At 40.3% G+C, this 21,691-nt stretch overlaps 1 protein-coding gene across 1 annotated transcript in view; it reads right to left on the bottom strand.

Moving 5' to 3' along the window:
- crppa (CDP-L-ribitol pyrophosphorylase A) overlaps nt 1-21,691 on the bottom strand; it is a 247,300-nt gene that overhangs the window by 167,746 nt on the left and 57,863 nt on the right. The window contains 3 exon segments of the mRNA XM_072575375.1: nt 1,508-1,553; nt 6,123-6,227; nt 15,763-15,912. Coding sequence (XP_072431476.1) covers nt 1,508-1,553; nt 6,123-6,227; nt 15,763-15,912 — 301 coding nt within the window.

Here is a 21,691-nt window from a genome sequence, read left to right as displayed (position 1 = left end):
TCAGGGGCAAATTCTTTGCTGGTTGGAATCATACCTGGAACACAGGAAGATGGTCTTGGTTGTTGGAGGTCAGTCATCTCAGCTCCAGGACATCGCTGCAGAGGTTCATCAGGATAGTGTCCTCAGCTCAACTATCTTCAGCTGCTTCATAAAAACCTCCCCTCCGTCATAAGGTGAGAAGTGGGGATAAGCGCCAATGATTGCACAATGTTCAGCAACATTTGTGACTCCTCTGATACTGAAGCAGTTCAAATGCAAACAAGAGTTGTACAAGATCCAGGCTTGGGCTCATAAGTGGCAATAACATTCGTGCCACATAAATGCCAGGTAAATACCATCTCCAATAAGAGATAATTTAGCCACCACCAACTGACACTGAATCCTCATTACCAACATCCTTTAAGTTACCATTGACCAGAAACTCAATTGAACTCACTACAAACACAGAGGCTACAACAATAGGTCACAATCTAGGAATACTGGGGTGAGGAACTCACCTCCTGACTCCCAAAGCCTGTCCATAATTTACAAGGAAGGCGGCAGGAGTGTGACGGAATGCTCCCCAATTCCCTGAATGGGTGCAGCTCCAACAAGATTTCAGAACCTTCACAGGCACCACATTCACAAACATCTACTCCCTTGCAGTAGTGTGCACTATTTATAAGATTCACTGCAGAAATTCACCAAAGATTCTCAGCAGCACCTTCCAAATCTACAACCACTTCCATCAAGGAGGATAGGGGCAGCAGATATATGGGAACACCATCGCCTGCAAATGTCCTTCCAAACCATTTACCATCCTGACTTAGAAATATTTGCTGTTCCTTTAATCGCACTGCGTCAAAATCCTGGAGTTGCCTACCCAGTAGTCACAGAGTCATAGAGATGTACAGCATGGAAACAGACCCTTCAGTCCAACCCGTCCATGCCGACCAGATATCCCAACCCAATCTAGTCCCATCTGCCAGCACCTGGCCCATATCCCTCCAAACCCTTCCTGTTCATATACCCATCCAAATGACTCTTAGTTCACGAAGGTAGCTCACCACCATTTTTTCAAGGGCAACGAGGGACAGGCAATAAATGGACTAGTGATGCCGACATCCCACGAATGAACACTTCTCATTCAATATGGTGCTAAAAATCAATTTTGTTTGTTTTTCCAAGTGGTTTTCATTAGATTAAGCAAAGTTAGCAAAACTAAGAATGAAATAAACTTGAATAAACGGATATACCTCCACTTGATAGTGGATTAAAATTCCTAATCTGGGACTTTTTTTAAAATAACTGTTCTCAAGTCACTAATTGTGCCTAAGGACATTATTCAAGTGTCTACTCACTGCTCGGTACTGAATAATGTTCCTAGTTCTGTAATACATTATTGTGCAAATTGCCAACACACTCTGTTTCTAGCATCACTGTGTGTCAATTGGGTTCAGAGTTAAGACATAGCTAGCTCTGTAAAGCATTTCAAACAACTCAATCTGACATGAACATGAAGACATACCCTTGATAATCGATTCAGCTGCATAGAGGTCTCGCTTGTAAGTTACCTAAGGGACAAACAAATTGCATTATGTTTATTACAGAGAGAAAATCAATAGCTAATGTAATCATAGCCTAGAGCTGTTTATTTAAATTATCAAATAAAGAAAATGAAAAAAAAAAATCACAATGTACTCAGGATATCTGATTTTGCTTTAAGCGCAAACATTAAAATTGAAGTATGTTATATTACACTTTCTTCACTGTGTAGTGTTTCATCAGTTAGCAAATCCTTACTGTGGGTGGAATCTTCTACTCAAAGGTGATAGGTTGGAGAGTGGATGGGCATTTAATTTGGTAGGAAGATGGCATACCCTAATTCCACAGCTTTCCTGCTTTCTGCAGAATTACATCCTGGGTGAGAAGGTCCATGGGAAATCTTCTTGTCTGTTTGTTGATTGAGGACACTTAAAGGACTCTCCACATTTCTACTGGGGTTCACATGCCACCCTTTGTTTTGGAGGTAGGGAAGTGTTGATGAAAGGCAGTCAGTGCCAGATCAAGACACTGGACATCAGGCAGTGACTGCTGCTTGGAGCCAGTCCCGAGCCCTTGCTTCCACAATTCTCTGCTTCCCTTTTGCTGTGACACTCAGACTCAGAATCAAGCCCCTCCACCCAAGTCCACAAAACCATATACTTTGTCCTGGGTCTTCCCCAAACTGTGTAGCAATGCTGAGCCTGAGCTGCCTGCCCTCAGACTGTCTGGCAGCTCCTGCTGGGCAGGGCATCCAAGTACAGGGCCTTGATTCACTGGAAGGCCAGACTGTTTGCTTGCCCCCAGTGCGTGATCGCCAGTTGACTCAGCTGTACGAGGCAGTGAGGGTCTTTCACCAATCATGCAGCTGGCAGGCAAGAACAACAACGCTTGAACAAGATCCACCCAATACTTCACGCCAACATTCCCCATCAACTTTAGGTTTCCACTGACAACAGATTTCCTTCTTACTTTCTCCTCTTACTCACTTTCTTCACAAATTCCAACCGTAACTACCCGTCAAAAAGAACTTCATTGGCCTGTAAAGAGTTTTCAGACATCCAGTCATGAACAGTGCTGTAAGGAGCCCAAGTCATTTTACTCCCTCAATGTAAAGCTTCTCCTTCCTTAGGCAAGGGGACTACAACTGCTCACAATACACCAAGTGCAGCTTGAACAGTGTTCTGTACAAATGAAGCAGGATGTTTTTGCTCCTGTGCTCAAACACCCATGTCCAAAAAGCTAAAATAAGACTTGCTTTCCAAATTATGTGCTGCCTTTAGCTTTTGTTCACACTTATGAATGAGGACTCTGAAGCCCCTTTGGACATTAACACATGTGACTCCAATCAGCCTGCCAAGGTGGATAACCTCTCAATGATCTACATTGTATTATATCAGTCATGTTCTTGCCCACTTCACTCACCTGGCCGGTTTAAATCCCCATTAAAACCATTCGCACTGTCCTCACAACTTACATTCCTACCAAGATTGTTTAATCATCTGTGAACTTGGAAATATTCTACTTGGTCCCCACATCAAAATCATCTCTAAGACTGTGAACAGACAGCACTTATCATTCATACTTGCACTAGTCACAGCCTGCCAACCTGAGAATCATCCATTTACTCCTCTTCATTATTTTCATCAACCAATCTTCAATCCACATTGGCACCTAATACATGGGAACATAGCGACAGCTGCTGGCCAGTCAGCCCTCGAGCTGTTTCACCATTCATTGAGATAATGGCTGACCTGTCGCCTAAACTCCATTTACCTGCCTTTGGCCCAGATCCCTTAAGACCTTTGCTTAACAAAAATTGCTGTACCTCAGATTTGTCATTAACAACTGATCAAGCATCCGTAGCTTTTTGTGAAAGACCGTTCCAAAGCTTGCCCACCCTTTGTGTGTAGAGATACTTCCTAACATCTCTCCTGAATGGTCCAGCCCTAATTCTCAGACTATGTGCCTAGAATCCCCAACCAGTATGACTTACTTTTATCTACCCTATAATTTCCTGTCAACAGCTTGAAGACTTCAACTAGATCACCCCCTTAACCTCTAGAAATTGGGATGAGATCCTGAAGGAAAGGAAAGAGCCGGACCTTTAAAGCTGTGATCTCAGGATTACTAACAGAACCTTGTGCTCGTGAGTATACACATAGGAAGACTGATTAAACACACAGAATTTTGGAGAAACTCAACAGGTTTGCAGCATCTTTTGTAGCATCCCCATAATGTGGCAGCAGGACATTTGGCCAATCAAGTGCATACAAACCGGTCTGAAGAGCATCCCACGCAAACCAACCCCTACCCTGTCCCTGTAACCTGCATTTTCCATGCCTAACCCACCTAGCCTGCACGTCCCTGGACACTATGGGCTAGTTAGCATGGCTAATCCACCTAATGTGCTCATCCTTAGACTATGAGAGGAAACTGGAGCACCCGGAGGGAATCCACGCAGACAAGGAGAGAACTATAAAGTCCATACAGACAGTCGCCCATGGGTGCAAGCGAATCGGGTCCTTGGAGCTGTGAGCCAGCAGCGCTAACCACTGAGTCACCATGCCACCCTCTCTTCTTTGGAGAAATAAAAGTGTTAACATTTCAAGTCCAGTGTGATTTCTTCAGAACTATCTGTCAGCATGCTCAGCATTGTATCTGCCCTCTCCATCTGTCTGGGGGTTTTGCAATGATGTCATTAGCTGTGGTCACAGTGAGGAGCTTTTGTCCTGCATTAACCAGCCTAACAGTCTTTAGCATTCAGTATTCTCGGTTTGTTGCTCACACATTTCACCCTGAAAGCCTGAGACCTGAAAACAGTCCTGATTCATGTTTCTTGCTGGACAGCAAAAATGCAGTCCATGTTGTCAGTGTCCCATAAATATTTTTAATTTCCTTCAGTCTGACTTTTCTTATTTCCCAAACTGATATTATTTAAGCCATTTAGCCAACTAATAAGCTCCACTTCACTAACGATTCTGTGGTGCTAAAATTCAGCATTGGCAGCACTTTATATACCCAGTACAATTTTCAATATGACTAAAGCAAATGGAAAAGAGAATTGGTGAGAGAGCAAAGTGCTGTTGTGCCTTTTGTGCTATTCCCCAAGATGTGTTTTTGTCCATGTTTTCTCACTTCTCCTCCTTGCTCTAATCCTTTTTAAAAACAATTCATTTGTAATATCTTTCAGATCTATCGAAGTGCCCACACAATGCTGGCCACAAAAGAAAGTAATGAAAGCTCCATTCCTGCAACATTTACAACAAATGCATCGTCAGCAAGGTAGTAAACACCAGTGTAATAGGGTATAAAATGACAGACCCAGCTGCAATTATACTTTGTTTACTATGTAAGTCCATTTTTAGTATGAAAAAGTAAAAAGTTCAACACATTTAATTCGTATATGTCTTAAATAAAAACATTTTCTCCATTCATATTCTTATATTACCTTAACACGGACAATGTATGTATTTCGGTTAAGATTGTTATCTCCCACTGAACTGTATTGAAGTCTTAATAACATTTGTCTGCAAGACTCTGGTTCTGTGTGTGTAACATTAGAAAATGGTTCAACTGCAGCACTCAATCCCAGTAACGTACACATTTTCTCGATTGTTTTTATTGACAAATAAAATTTGAATTTGTGACATATATTTCTGGGTTTTAATTCTCAGAAACAATTATGTGACAACAGAAGCCATAAATAGAGCTCATCTGTCTTATTGTGCCCCTGCTGGTACATTAATAGTGCAACATAAAACTAATCTGACTGTCCTGCTCTCTTCCAAAAAGTTTTGTATTTTTTTTCCCAATACAATTACTTTTATATTCTTCCCTCACAAAGTGTAGGGGTCTACATATCAACCATGCCAATAACATTTGTGCAAATGGATCTTTCCTAACTGTTTTTTTATATTAGTAGTCTTTAATCGACAGGCTATAAACATTTCCCAAACACAATGAATAATTGTTCCTCATTAATTCATATTGCAATACTTTCTGAACTTAAATTAAACCTCCCCTTCGGACATTCTGCTGTAGTGGGCAAAGTCCCATATCACAAGTATCTCCTTAAAACTAATTCCCCATCCCTGGCATCAACCTTGTGAATCCATGTTGGATGCTCCAGGACTTTCACGTTCTTTCTATAATGGAATTCCCAACACTTCCAGTTGCAACAGTAGTTCAACACTAGCTCTTAATTCTTGTACTTGACACAACAATTTATAAAATGTCTCATTTAATTCCCTTTTCTGTCCATTGTATATCTAAATGGAATTTGTTCTAAAACAAATCATGAGAACATGCTCACATTCTAAACAACACAACAGAATCTGGAATTAACATTGTTAATCTGCACCCTTTTTAACGCTCCTTTGTAAATTTTATTGAATTTGAAGTTTCGAGAGTTAACTTTTCAGGCCATAACCGAAATTGTTAGCGCTCCACCCTCTCCACCTGCTGAGTATTCCCGGTACTTTCTGTTTGCATTAGGTTTCTGGTCATAAAGTTGAGGGTCAAGGTAACCCTCCTATTTTAATGATTTAAAAAAACTTTAAGAAAAGCATACTAGTTAAACTTGAACCATTCCCTCTTACCTTCCACAGATCAGGTGGGCCATCAATGAGCCTGGCGGAAATGCCACAGTATTTCAGAGCTAAGTGGAGACATTCCGTCCCATACTCAAAATCATAATCTGTGCACTGTAACAAAAAAAAAGAAATCTGAATCTTACCACACAGATCCTTAAAATTACTAGTTTCAGATTAAAGTATATTTTAAGCAGCCTTGAAGCACTGTAATGTCACATATGTGAAGTTGCAATGTACAATCTTCCGTCTTCTACATGGCAATAAATATTTCTAACCTGCTGGCTGTGTCAGAAACACAGACAGAAATTACCATAAATTATTCATGATCTTTCTAAATCGCATTGTGCATTGTAAGTTGGAATAGTTGCTATTTTATTACAAAATAGCTTTTTTTGTCGTATCATAGAAGGGAAACATGAAAGTAACTAATAAATAGGAACGGTATAAGTATAAATCAATCTTTATTAAATGAGATTTAATGGCTCTTTTTAAGTCCAAGATTTTGTGTGATATGAATTCACAGCTCCACCATCAAGGAAAATTAGGGATGAACAATAAATCTTAGCGATGAATAAAAAAAATCTTACTGAGAACTCTGTGCTGTACTGAATTACTTTAAAATATTTTCAACATCAAGGACACACAGCAAGACAGGCGAGTTGAAGGGAGATGAACTCAATGGAACTGAATACTGGAATGAACATTTAACAAGTTAGCCAATTTATATTTCTGCAAGATAAATTTCTACCCCACTATGTCTGTATCTATCTTGTCTCTTCCCTCTAACCAATCCACACATATCCAATAGCTTAGAATGTTACATTGCCACAGATGTTCCCTAAGGTAGTGGCCCAGGCCCAAACACCTTCAGCTGTTAGAAAGAATAGCCTTCTCTCCATCAAAAAGATCAGGCATGGGAAAGTTTACCGATAATTACAGTGCTCAGTACCACTTGAGACTCCTCGGATACTGAAGCCACCCTTGCCAATGTGCAGCAAGACCTAGATGACATCCAGGCTTGTGCTGATAAGTGGTAATTAACATTCACATTCCATTTGCCATGGCATTGGTGCACAAGCATCAGGATGGTGAGCTCTTAGAATGGGAGAAGGGTAGAATTAAGGGTAATGACTTATACCCTTAGTCCCCATCCAATGTAGTGGAGCTGCTCTCTAATCATTTCAGCTATGCCTGCCATTGAACAAAAACCTTGTTCTACCAGGATTACGTGGGTAGTCAGTGTGCTCCAGCCACTCATGATCAAAGAACCTACGTACAGGGATTGTGGAAAATGAAGTTTGGGACTTGGAACTTCATGGGCAATCCCAGCAGTGACAAATGTAAACACTGCAGTGCTATTGTAACCTAGGAACTCCAGTGCCACGGCATTAACATTACTGCCCTGAGTCAGAGATGGTGGGAAAGAGGTCAGCTTAAAGAACAAGGAGGTGGATACACCTTCTTCTGGAAAGGGAAATCTGAGAAAGAAAAGAGACTCCATCAAAACAACTAACTAGTTAATCTCAGCGAGCCCCCAAGGGACAAATGAACACCTTGTGATCTTTCAGTCTTCCTTAATGCTGATACAGTTCATCACAGATCTCAGTGTATACATCCTAGGCCTAGAAATAATGGATGAGGCCAAAGAGGAATTCTACACCAGTCTCACTCAATTGCTTTCCAGGGTCTCAAAAGGGACAAAAGCTGATTCTCTTCAGTGATTTCAATCTCAGAGTGAAAAGGGATGTATACTTCTGGAAAATTGGGAATGGCAAAGATAGGGAAGGCAAACAACAAAGGGATCCTCCTCCCGGTGACAAACGTGGATCACAACCTGATCTTAACAAACACCCTATTTCATCAGAGAGATAAATACAAGTTCTCAAGCTAACATCCTCACTCTGGATAATGGCATTTACATCATCCAAGCAAGTGACGTGAAGCATGTTAGAATTACCCACACCATGACAGGAGCTGACAACTGCTGGACTGATCATTACCTAATCCCATCTACAATCTCCAACAGCCCAGCAGAAAGCAGTATCCACCATTTGCATGGCCTTCTTTGACCTTACAAACGCCTCTGACTCTGTCAGCCTGTGAGAATTATGGAACATCCTCCTCAAATCTGGCTAACCTCAGAAAATCTCCACTGCTTCCCAACAACATGTAAGCCTTGATGTTCACCAATGGATCCACCACAATGCAGTACATGTACAAAGTAGAGTCAAGACGACTTTGTCATTGTTCAACATTTTTCTCCATCTTCCTCGCTGCAACACCTACCCATATCCATGCAGCTCCCTGGGGGAGTGGAGCTTCTTTACAGGATTATTGGGAAACTGTTCGACCTTTGTTCCATCCTGTCCAGGGACAAGACTACACCAACCTCTACCATTGAGCTGCAATACACAAAAGTCACTCGCATGTGCTCACATTTAGGGGCTTTAAACCATTATCCATGCATTGAAATAATGTCATTGAGGTTAGCTAGGGTTTTTCAAATATATAGCACACACCTGAAATCCCTAGAGAAATACCATCAGCAATGCCTCTTCTCAGTCTTGCAAATCCATTGGCAGGACAGATGCTCCAATGTTAGCCTCCTGTCAGGCAGACATCCACAGCATCAAGGCACTGGCTGCAGTCAATCAGCAATATTGGGTGGACCACATCAAATTTATACAAGGCTTCCAAAACAAGCTCTCTCCTCTATATTTTGAGAGTGCAAGTGCTTACTGAGAGGGTTGAGAATATACTTCAGAGGGATCCTCTGTATAACTCAGGAAGCCTCACTAGAAAGGAACGTTGTTCACTATTGAACACCAAAATAGAGCCACTATTTGCGTTGTACTTAGGCGAACCAAATCGTTTTCTTCCCCATCACCAAATCACCGGGACTTTTTAAAATTATTAACCAGCACCAGTAAATCACCCGTGTAGCTAATTTTTGAGTCTGCTTTATTACTTTTTAATCCATACAGGCCTCCTGGCTTAGAGGTAAGGACATTATCCAAGTATCACAAGTCACCTTTTTTTATATAATAATGGTAAATAATATTCCAAACTGAGAAACACACCATTGACAACAATCCACACACATGGGTCGGCTTTATTTTTCTCTACACCCAGGAGTGGTGTCACATACAACTGATTGACTTTGACATCACCAAAATCACCATTAACTCTTTTTTAAAGTACTAACCACCAGCAGTAATCACCTGTGTAGCTGATTAAACATACACAAGCGAAGCCCATTATGGACAATGCAAACCATCAGAAGTGAGGGAGAGGCAGGGAGAGGGGGAAAAGCTACATGAAAATGGAGTTGGAAGAGGCAATAAAGAACTGTATCCCCTGGGGCACCCATCTCTCTCTAAAGGCATCAAGAGCACTGATGGACATTCACATGCTCTGTCTCCATGGGTCTGCTTTATCCTTTTGTCGATCTTCGGAAGTGTTATCACACACAACCGAACAGTGTTCACATCACCAAATCATTGCATTTTTTTTTTGTTTTTAACTACTAACCCCAGTGTGCAGCCAATTAGAAGTTTAATGCAAAGTTCATTATGGGCAATGCTAACCATGGAAGGTGAGGTAGTAGGAGAGGGGTTAGCAGAGTAGGAGGTAACCATAACACCATGCTCGCCCATGGTGCCTACCTCTCTCTAAAGATGTGGATCAGCTTTATCTTCTTTTATGATCTATCCAGAAGTGTTTTCCCATGCAATGAAGTGACCTACTCACCACCAAAATCACCGTGACTCTTTTAATTTTGTGGGTTTCTTTCCAACTACTAACTACCACCAGTAACTCACCTTCATAGGATCCTTACAATATGAAAGTAGATCATTCAGCCCATCGAGTCCATGCCAATCCTACGAAGAGCAGGTCATCTAGACCCAGACCCTTACCCTCACCCTGCATTCCCCACGGCAAACACACCTAGCTTGTACATCTCTGGACACTATGGGCAACTGAGCATGGCCAATCCACCTCACTTGCACATTTTTGGAATGTGGGAGGAAACCCACACAGACATTGGGAGGATGTGCAAACTCCACACAGACAGTCACCCGAGGGTGAAATCAAACCTGGGTCCCTGGCACTGGGAGACAGCAGTGTTAACCACTGAGCCACTGTGCTGCCCTGTGTAACCAATTCAATATTTACAAGCATGGCCCATTATGGACAATGCAAACCAAACAGGGTCTGCTTTTCTTTAAATCTATTTTCTAATCAACCTGTTCAGAGATATTGTTTCATGTTCTGGAAGGGGTGGGACTTGAACCCAGCCCTTTTAGTTCAGACATAGGGACACTACCACTGCACCATAAGAGCCCTACACTTACTGACATATGTAAACACTTGGTGCAATTTAAAATACAGTCATTAAACGATCAGTAAATTGAATTAATTGGCTGTCCACCTCTAATCGATGGGCAGCTGCACCACTATCATTCCCACTTGTAGGAAAGTTCCACAACTAGTGTGGAGACATTGAACTTTTCATTCCATTATTCACCCCTCTCACCTTCTGAGCTTCCCTGTACACCAAACCAAGGGCTGGAAAATTCCAACCTCTCTCCAAAGCTTAATGAACTCAAAGTCTTATTGGTTTTCCATCTCTCTCAGTCAGCCTCTCTTAATAAAAAACACTCAGGTACATTTTTTTCAATAAAGATTTTCAAATTCTTCCCAACAATAGTCCCGAAACAATTGCGAAAAATAATGCCTAAGAAACTGCTAAATGAAAAGAAATACACTCCAACAACTTTGCACCTGAGTGATACTGATGGATTCTGAGGAAAGTAAATGTGCTGCACATGATCAGACCACGCATAAATTGAATTTTATAAGTTCAAATCATCGCTCAGGAAAACTCACTGCATTCAGAGGCATGATCTCCCTACCCCAGACCTGAGCGAACTGTTCTCAACTGTGGTCTTGCAATGCAGGCACTCTTGCCAAACAGGCTGTCATACAGTAAACAGACAGAAGATATTGTAGTGTTACAAAGTGTGGACATTCACAATTCCAGACCTCAAATCAGTGTGAATTGTGCTTTCACTCAAATATCCTTCTATCATGCTATGCAACCGTCCTCATTTCCAAATATCAATCACATACTTCAGCTCATATCATTGAGCTTAGCTAAGATTCTGATAGTTATCTTCCTTTTGTTGTTTTTCCTGTTGAAAGTTCTATCCTATTGATCATGAGAACAGGATTAACCACGTTAACTGATGGAAATAGGAATGTTAACTGAATCTTTGAGTTGAGTTCTTGGTTACCAGTCGTGCAGTAAGCTTCACTAAGCTGGATAGGAAAGGAAAGGAGGATGGGTCAGTTATCCATCTCTCTCAACCCTGAGGGATTCTAAGTACAGGGCTCATCGTTCTTGTGTTATAGATTGTAATTGAGGGGGAGAAACCACACTTTGCTCCAGGAGATATATAAACAGTTAAGTCATTCAAAATCAACATTGTTCTTTATGGCAAGAAAAGGAAAATGGATATACGATTAATGATTAATCACAGGAGCTGGATTTCTATCCGAAATTAGATCTACAAATTACATACTCTCTCTTGTTAAAAGGCAGCTATGTTTCCAGAGTTCTTTTTGTATTTCTTCCACACCCACAGACTTTTCTTTAAGTCACTACTACACATCTCAACCATCATTCAAGAAAATGACAGTTATGTTTTATGGTCTCTAAAGGTTTTAGTTACTTTAAGTAATAGAGCCACAACCCTTACAATAAAAGGCATATTATTTATCTAATCTCAAAATCTGATCTGTCGCTCTCCATCTTGCCAAACAAAAGTGTCTTCCTCATCTCCAAAATTCACAGGCAAACAAAAAAAAAAGCAATTGCTTCACCTTTTGCTAAATCTCTTTTTGGTCTCAGCAAAGTACACAAATGATAGCCCGTTTCACAATTCTCTTCAATTCACATCCAATATGAAGCTGCTGCAGACTGACCATAACCACTGAATAATACTTTATACAATATGTCTTCATATAAATGTATAGTTAAATTGCCTGGAGGATTAAAATATTGCAATTGTGTTACTTAGATATTAAAATTGTGTGTTTGATACATTCCTGCATCATGCAGTTTCAGAATATTCAGCCATGTAACTTTAGCATTTTAAACTCACAGCTTATTTTTGAAATAAAATTAATCATCACATGTCAAAATTCATTTTTCAATAAACAGGAATTTTGATCTTCATAATCTAGTTAGTCTTTCAAAATGCTCCACTCTTGCAGGTAAGACTTGAGGTGATGAAAACCCTATGGCATCGTAATGTTTAACTTTTGAATTTAAAATGGTGGATGATTTTTGCCATGTATTATTTAAGGTTCAAATAAAGGCAATGGAAAACTGGTGAGAAAATTGCTCTTTCGCTCTTTCGCTCTCTCTCTCACTAAGAGGCTTGCATGTAATCAGTTTCAGTTGACTTAACTCAGCTAGAAATGGATGTGTTGCCATAGTATCAAGCTGACCTTAACGACTAGTATCCTTACTCAGGAAAAAAAAGAGGACCATTGAAATGAATAAAAAAACACACTGGTTCAGGAAGAAGCGTTCTTTGTAGTTTTCGGCCATGGTTAAGACAGAAGCTGTGTGGAAAGGTGTAAGCTGCTATAAAAATCTAAGTTTATTTTTTTCTGGATAATAAATTAATTTGCCATATCACATAAGAATTAAATATTTAGAAAGGATCAAATTTTGGGGAGTTTGTAAATTTTGTGACTTCACAGCACAGTTCTCCAAGCTTTAACAAATAACCTCGGGTGGCAATCCATAGCAGTATGGAAGGATCACTGCATTATCAAAAGCTTTGTCTTTCAAATAAGACATTTTTGATCAGTGTCCATCTTCTTATTTAGCTGAATATCAATGATCTGGCAGTATTATTTAGATCAAAACAAGGATATTCTCCCCATGTCTGCATGGGTTTCCTCCAGGTGCTCCAGTTTCCTCCCACAGTCCAAAGATGTTCAGGTTAGGTGAATTGGCCATGCTAAATTGCCCATAGTGTTCAGGGATGTGTAGGTTAGGTGCATTAGTCAGGGGTAAATGTAGAGTAATAGGGTAGGAACTGTCTGGGTGGGTTACTCTTGTGGACTTATTGGACCAAAGGGTCTGTTCCCACACTGTAGGGACTTTATGATGAGTTTCTGGAGGTTAGAATCAGATTCAATAGGAACTTTTGAAAGCCAGTTGGGCATGTACTTGAAAAGTACTAATTGTGTTATTATGGGCAGTAAGCTGGAGTATGGAGCTAAACTGACAGCTCTTTCAAAAAGCCAACCTACTCTTGTTGGGTCTTTGTAAGAGTGTACATTTATATCAGTACTCTGGTCAATGTGCTGCCCTCAACATGAACTGGACAGTTCAAGGAAAAGGTTCAGCATTTCCTCAGAAGAACATGAGATGGACAAGTATGCTGGCTCTGCCAGGGACACTCAAAGACTGCTCATAAATTGAAATAAATACTTCAGCAGCACAACTAATTGGCCACAAACCATTTACTACTTGCAAGCTGGCTGTCAGGCTTGCCACAATAATAAAATGACAGCACTTGAAACATATGTTCTTGGTTGGAAGACATTTTGAGATGCGCAAAAGATATAAAATTCACTATACAAGTCCCCATCCCTTAGTCACACTTCCTTCTTTATTTCTTAATATCAGGTTCCAACTGCTTTGCCCAGCTGCAGCAAAGGCTCACAAGGTGGTTCTCTATGATATAGCTACACATTTTCCCAATGAGGTCAGGCTCCTCAACAGACTGACGACAAGCGGGAAGACAGGCAAGGACTAGCTACGATAGCCTGGTCACGCAGTATGGACATAGACACTGGATCAGGACATTTTAATATGATGATGGGAATGCATAAACATAGATTACTAAAATTGGCAATTGGAAGATTTGAACAAGTCCATGATTATCAAGTATTTACTATGTAACTCTCTGAAATGCAATGGTCAAAAGAACTGAAGATTTTCTGCTGTTCGCAAAAACCCAAGTGACCTTGGGACAAAACCTTTGAAAGGGAGATAAAAGAATGCATAAAAGCCTATAATTGCGAGAAAAATAGACTACATTTTGGAAGAGGTCTAATGCTGAAAGTTGTCCAGCAATAGCTTCTGGACTTTTAGTTTCTGTTTTGCCACAAACTTGAGAGTTGTTCAGTTATGGAAAGGTTTACAAGAAGACAATGCTACCTCTCTTGCTCTCAGGAGATAAATGACAACCATTAAAGAAAAATAGTTAAAGATATCTCTCAGTGAATATCTTTTGGGTACTTGAGGAAGTTCCAGGAATCAATACTTCTAATGATCTCAAACTCTGAAAGCTGAACTGTTAACTCAGTCTTGGGACCTAGGTCTAACCGACATGCACCCGAGCAAAGGGTTTTCCATCGCTCTGTGGCCAAATGCAATGTGATCACAGTCCATGAGAAACTGAAGGAATTGTGAAAATTCTGATCTATTGAAACTGAAGGAGGCAGAAGACCTGGTTATTCCAAATCTCCAGGTTTGCGTAATATGAGACTATGATGGCAGTCTTCAGGAAACTTTGACCCCTTTTGACTTTCGCTCTTCCTCCTTCTATTTGGAATACTGGCGCATAAGTACACCATTTGAGCCTGCTCCACATTCTAGATCAATGCTGATCCTCTATTTCAATGCCATATTCCTGCATCATCCATTTATGCCATTAGTAATTAGAAATCCAACATGCTTTGCCTTGAACTTATTTAGTGACCTAGCTTCCACAGCCCTGTGGGGTACAGAATTCCAAAGATTTACCACAGTCTGAATGAAGGGGTTCCTCCTGATCTCAGTTCTACATGGCGTGGCTTTTATTCTGAGATTAGGTCCCCTGTTTCTTGACTCAACAGCCAGGTCAGACATCCTTTCTGCAACTACCTTAGCTTATCCCTTTAAGGATTACATTCAGAGTCAATCAGGGCACCACTCATTCTTAAAAACAGGCCCAGCATCCTTGATTTCTCCTCATGGGACAATGCCACCATCATAGGAATCCATCTGGTGAACCTCAGCTGCATTCTCTCTATGGCAAGTGCATCGTTCCTTAAACAAGGGTTCCAGTCCTGTCCACTAAACTCCAGCTGCAGTCTCGGTAGTGCTGCAGCATGTCTTCCGTGCTACTGTAGAAAAAGGGAGTTCCCTCTGTGCAGAAGATTTAATGCCTTCAGTCAAGACCGTCTGGATAGAATTACATAAAATATACAAAACAGAAAAAGGCATTGGCACCACAAATCTATGGTGGTGTTGATACTTGACGTGTCTCCACCTATTCCAGCTAACACATACAGGCTTTAAAACATATTTTTCTCTGAAAAAGACTGAGGCAAAGGAATCAAAGCAATGGGAAGCTTTTCCAATGAATTTATATTTTGGTACGAAATGTATCGGTACAAGACATGCTGGTGTAAGCCAATGATAACTTGCAATTATTCAGCACCCTTAACAGAGAAATGGTCCCAAGAGACACAAACGAAAATATATACACCTAATAATTGATAATAACATAATCATGCACCCCATGACGTATTCACATAGAAGGTCAGAATCACTGGAGGGCAAAGTGAATTTTACCTGTTGATAAGCTCTGTAAATGACATCAAATGTGAAGGCTTGAGGCATTTCACTTGCCCTGTATTTGGCACGTTCTAACGAATGATCAAGATAGCTTTCTGGATTGGTTGCAACGACCGTGGAAACAAGTGGTCTGATAGCTCCTGCGGCCTAAAAACAAAGAGATGCAGCGTTATAGTGCATTTTCCTTCTGGATGGAAGGAATGGAGACTCAGGTAATGAGCTTCAGCTTGCCACCCAAAAACTAATTTTCATTGTCTAAAATAAAACATCCATCACAAATATTGATATATAGTACGCATTAGTTATGGAAATTATGAATTCAAATGAAACATCAGGCACTGATATTATATGTATACTTTTTTTTAAACATGCTTGAATAGTTGGATGAAAATATGGCATTTTTCAGTGTAATATTTGCTACTCAAAATCTAAGACTGCTGTAATTATAACTGACAAGAAATTGTTAAAGACTGAAGAGTATCATTGAAACAAAAATGCAGTTTACATGAGATAACAATTGGTGTAGCTTTGCCATACTCTACTTTAAATACCTTGGTCCTGAGTTTTTTGTAAACCACCTTTGAGAACAGAAGGGGCCTTTGGTTTCACACCTCATCTGAATGACAGCACCCGACAGTGACTCCCTTCATATTGCATCGAAGTACCAGCCTGGATGAGGTGCTAAAAGTGTAGTTTCATCCTTGAGCTTCTCTGCAGAAGTGGCATAGTGGCACTGAACCACAGTTGATATTTCCAATGCCTTTATTAACTTGCACCAATTATCACATAAACGGAGGAAGGATGCTGCCGATGACCAGGGAGATCAGAACCAGGGGGTCACAGTCTAAGGACACAATGTAGGCCATTTAGGACTACGGAGAATTTTCTTCAACCAGACAGTGATGAATTCATCTAATTCTCTACCCAAGAAACTAGATGAAGTCAAAATATTGACTGTTTTCAAGAAGGATATAGATGCAGTTCTTAAGGTCAGAAAATTCAAAGAGTATGGGGAGAAAAACAGAGATAGCTAAGTTCTTGATTGCCAAGGGGATCAAAGGTTATAGGAGAAAGCGGGAAAACGGGGTTGAAAAACCTGTCAGTCATGACCGTATGGTGGAGAAGACTTGATAAGCCAAATGGCCTAATTTCTGCTCCTATGATTTATGTTCTTATAAAGCAGGAACAGGTTATGGATTTGGATGTTGAACTAATTCAAAGGGCTGAATGTCCTACTCCTGCTTCTATTTTCTATGTTTCTGCCACATACTGCAGCAAAACATAAAGTGACCAAAAAAAGGTTAAGTTGGATCAGTAATTTTGGTGATCTGTAAATACGAAGTAGAAACTAATAAATGAAAGCCAACATGTATTTGTTCAAGTCAAATCATATTTGACTAAAGTAATTGAGTTACTTGATGAAGTAGCAAGGAGGTTTGCTGAGTGTTAGTGTAGCTGATTTTGTGTACATGGCAATTTGTTATTAAAAGAGAAGCCCAAGGTAATAAACGGGCAGTGAATGGGTGGACACACAATTGAATCTGGAACAGAAAGCAGAGAACAGTGATGAGTGGGTGCTTTTCAGACTTAAAGGAAAGGTTCAGTTATTCTCCAGGAGTCTGTACTGGAACCACTACTTTTTGATGTATAGTTGTGACTTGTGCTGTTTTGTTCCAAACTGCAGATAGTAGGAGCAAAGCTGAAGTAAAGCAGGAAAGTGTCGTGGATCAAAACCAAGCATAGGTTTTAAATGTTTGTGGGTTGGAGAAAGGAGATACAGAATGTAAAAACAGCAGCACTGAGTACAAAAGCAAGGATGTCATGACAAACCTGTCTCAAACCTGTTTTAGCACAGCACACTTAAGGAAGGACGTGATAGCCTTAGAGAGAAAGAGTGCAGAAAATATTTACATGGATGCCTCCTGCATTGAGGACTAAAAGTTACATGGACAAATGAGAGAAGCTAGAGCGGTTCACCTTTTAGAAGAGAAGGGTGACAGAAGGTGTAATGGAGGAATACAAAATCATGAGTAGTCTGTTTGCATTGGGCAACAGTACAAGAACTAGAGAACACAAATTTAAAGCATGTGGAAAAAGAGCCAAAGATGACATAAGGAACAACTGTTTCCTGTAATGAGTGCTAAGGATCAGGAATGCATCACTTAGAGTTTGTTGAAGGCAGATTTAAATGTAATTTTCAGTAGGAACTTGGATTAAAGTCAGAAGGGAAAATAAAAATTTTCAGAGCCGTGGGAATGGATGGGCAGTGGAATTAGCTAAATTGCTCTTGCGAAAAGGTCCTCAATAGACTAAATGGCCTCCTCCATAGCTGTAACCTGCAATCATTCTATGATTCTATGAGGAAACAAAAGACAAGGATAGTTACTGAATTCAGGAGGACATTAGCTGACTAAAGGGCAATAAAGATCACAGATGAAGTTTACACAAGGTATTGAAGAAGCGGTGCATTGTAGAAAAGATAGAGATGAGTCAATATAAATTAAATGAGGCAGAAGCACTTGAAGATGTACACATAAGAGTGTTTTGAAAGGCATACTGAACCCATGACTTTACCAATAGAGGAACTGAATACAAGCCCAAAAAAAACATGCTCAACTTTTTTTTTTTGAAAATGGTTAGATCCTTGTAATCATACTATTTTCAATCCTGAACACCACACCTCAATAAAGAATGTGAAAGCTTAAAGGGAGTGCATTAAGGTGAATTAGAAATCTACCTCCATGGGTAAGAGGCATCAGCTGCATGGTGAAGCTTGAGCCATAGTCCGTAAAGGAGAGAGGTTAAAGGAAGATTAGACAGAAATGTTCCAAATCATGAAGACCTTTCCCCTATGCATCAAGGTTGGTAATGCGAGGACACAGACATGAGGTGATGGTTAGAATAATCAGAGATAATACAAGGAAAGTGTGTGGTTATGATCTGGAATGACTGGCAGAAAAGGAAACAGAAGAAATAATACTTTCAAATTGGTATTGGACAAAAACAGCAACTTGCCTTAATTGCACTTTTGAAGGTGTTAACTCATCACATGACACTCCACAGACAGAATTACATTATGAACTCAACTGGTGGTACCACCAGACCAGTCAGATCCCTGAATTAAATCTGAAAAATCATGTGTTTACTTTTAAAATCTTAGTTAATGTAATAGTCATTTATTGAATTATAGTCACACAAGGATGCAGAGTTTCTTTAACAATAGTATAGAATTTTATTACACAAGATCAAAACTAAAAAAACCTACCTAGATACAAATGACAGAAAATCTTAAAACACTGGAGTGTCAGAGGCTGAGGGGTGACCTTATAGAGGTTGACAAAATTATGAGGGGCATGGATAGGATAAATAGGCAAAGTCTTTTCCCTGGGGTCGGGGAGTCCAGAACTAGAGGGCACAGGTTTAGGGCGATAGGGGAAGATATAAAAGAGACCTAAGGGGCAACTTTTTCACACAGAGTGTGGTACGTATATGGAATGAGCTGCCAGAGGCTGGTACAATTGCAACATTTAAGGGCATTTGGATGGGTATATGAATAGGAAGGGTTTGGAGGGATAGGGGCCAGGTGCTGGCAGATGGGACTAGATTGGGTTGGGATATCTGGTCGGCATAGACAGGTTGGACTGAAGGGTCTGTTTCCATGCTGTACATTGACTCTATGACTCTATGACCTAAAAAATGAAGTTTCAGCCTACTTGCCAACACCATCACTTCAGTGATTCAAATCCAAAGAATTTAGATCTCTACATCAAATAATATTCAACTTAGCCGATTCCACCCAGCTTCTGTCCTATGGAGTGTTTTTATATGAATATTTTCAATACTGATAAGTTAGACTTTCTCACCTGCATACTTCTAACCAAACATTCCGGGTCTGGACAGTGCACTTACATTTCTACTGAGTTAAAAATCACACAACAACTGGTTATAGTCCAACAAGTTTATTTGGGAGGACTAGCTTTCTGAGCATTGCTCCTTCATTAGGTGGTTGTGCCATCATCAGGTGCCCACTACCACCTGATGAAGGAGCGTCGCTCCGAAAGCTAGTGTGCTTCCAATTAAACCTGTTGGACTATAACCTGGTGTTGAGATTTTTAACTTTGTAATACCTGGATAGGCAGAGTAAACATTGAAGGAGACTAGTTTGTTATCAGTTTAGAATAATTTAGAGTCATGGAGTCATTTCAGCACAGAAAGAGGTCCTTTGGCCCAACGCGTCCACACCAGTCATCAAACATCCATCTATTCTAATCCCATTCTAAACCCCAGTGCTTAACCCATGGCCTGCTATGTTATGGCATTTCAAGTACTCATCTAAATACTTCATAAATGTCTTGAAGAGTTCCTGACTCTACCACCCTTTTAGGCAGCGAGATCCCTCAAGGTGAAAAGAATTTTCCTCAAATACTCTTTAAATCACCTGCTCTTTAACTTAGAAATGTATTTCCTATATTGAACCCTCTACTAAGGGAAAAGGTGACTCTCTATCTACGCCCCACAGAACTTTGTACATCTCAATCAGTTCCCCCACTCATGCCTGTCCCTTTAGCCTTCTTGGCCTTAAGAAAAACAAACACAGCTTATCTCATCTTTTCTCACAGCTGAATCATTCCAGCTCAGGCAACAACCTGGTGAAAAAAAAATTCAGAAGAACTGCATATGCTGAATGTCAGAAGCAAAAACAGAAATGGCTAGAAAAACTCAGAAGGTCTGGTAGCATCCATGGAGAGAAAGCAGCGTTAACATTTCAAGTCCACTTGATGTCAGTCAATCAAACTAACGATATAGTAATGGCCGTGGAGTTCTGAAGAGGAGTCCCAGGACCCAAAACGAACAACCTTGTGAATCTTGTCTGCATTCTCTCTAGTGCAACCTCATCCTCCCATAGTGTGGTGTCCAGAACTGTACACAGTTCACCAGCTATGGTCCAACTGAAGTTAGCTCCATTATAAACTCCTTGACCTCACATTCAATGCTTTGACTAATAAAAGCAAGTATGCCATCTTAACAATATTATGTACCTGCAATCTTGCCTTCCTGTGAACCTCGTAATTAGGTCCCTCTGAACCTTTGTAGTTTCCAGGGTCTTACACTCAATGTACTCCCTTGGCTTGTTAGTCCTACCAAAATCCATCATCTCATATCTTTCAGGATTAAATTCCACTTGCCACTGTTTGGCATATCTGACCATCTCTTCTATATCATCCTGTGGTCTCAGGCTTTCCTTCTCACTATTTACCACACCACCAATTTTTGTGTCATCTGTGAACTTAGTGATCAAACCTCCTCTGACCATGTCCAGATCATAATATACCCAGCAAGCAGGAAGGGACCAGTGCCAAAACCGATTGGAAGCCTGAGTCCAGTGGTGTACAGTCACAAAAACACTCTTTGCCCTTTGGGTGAAAACCAAATCTGCCTTACTGCATGCCTATGTTTCAGTGAGGGACCATCTCATTAAAAACAAAAGGAAAATAAAAGTATGATCGATCAAGGCAGATTTCAGTTTGAGATCTGACTTGTTGAGTAGTATCATCAGCTGGGATCTTAAAAATCTAACGAACTTAAAAATTTCAAACTAAACAAAGTCATGCCTGCTCATTGTGCTTGAAATCTGCAATCTGCTAGAGTTGACTCAAATGATGGGACAGAAGTGAAAAGAGACAATCTCTGTCATGACATAAATGTGAGATCAGAAGATCATCTCAAGATTAAAAATGACAACAACAGGCTTCTTTCGACCTCAAACTTTTGCCATACAGAGTGATTGATTTGGCAACTAGGCGAAAGAGTTTGTGAAGGGTTTTGTACAGTGATTTTAGTCTTTCCAAGATTTAGTTAGAAGAATTTTCTACTAATGCAGTACTGGATGTCAAACAAGTAGTCCAACACTATAAACACAATGAAG

This window comes from Chiloscyllium punctatum, chromosome 8 (genome assembly GCF_047496795.1).
Source record: "Chiloscyllium punctatum isolate Juve2018m chromosome 8, sChiPun1.3, whole genome shotgun sequence".
NCBI classification, from domain to species: Eukaryota; Metazoa; Chordata; class Chondrichthyes; order Orectolobiformes; family Hemiscylliidae; genus Chiloscyllium; species Chiloscyllium punctatum.
Note: the sequence above shows the minus strand (reverse complement) of the source record. Positions and strands in the feature narration are given on the sequence as shown.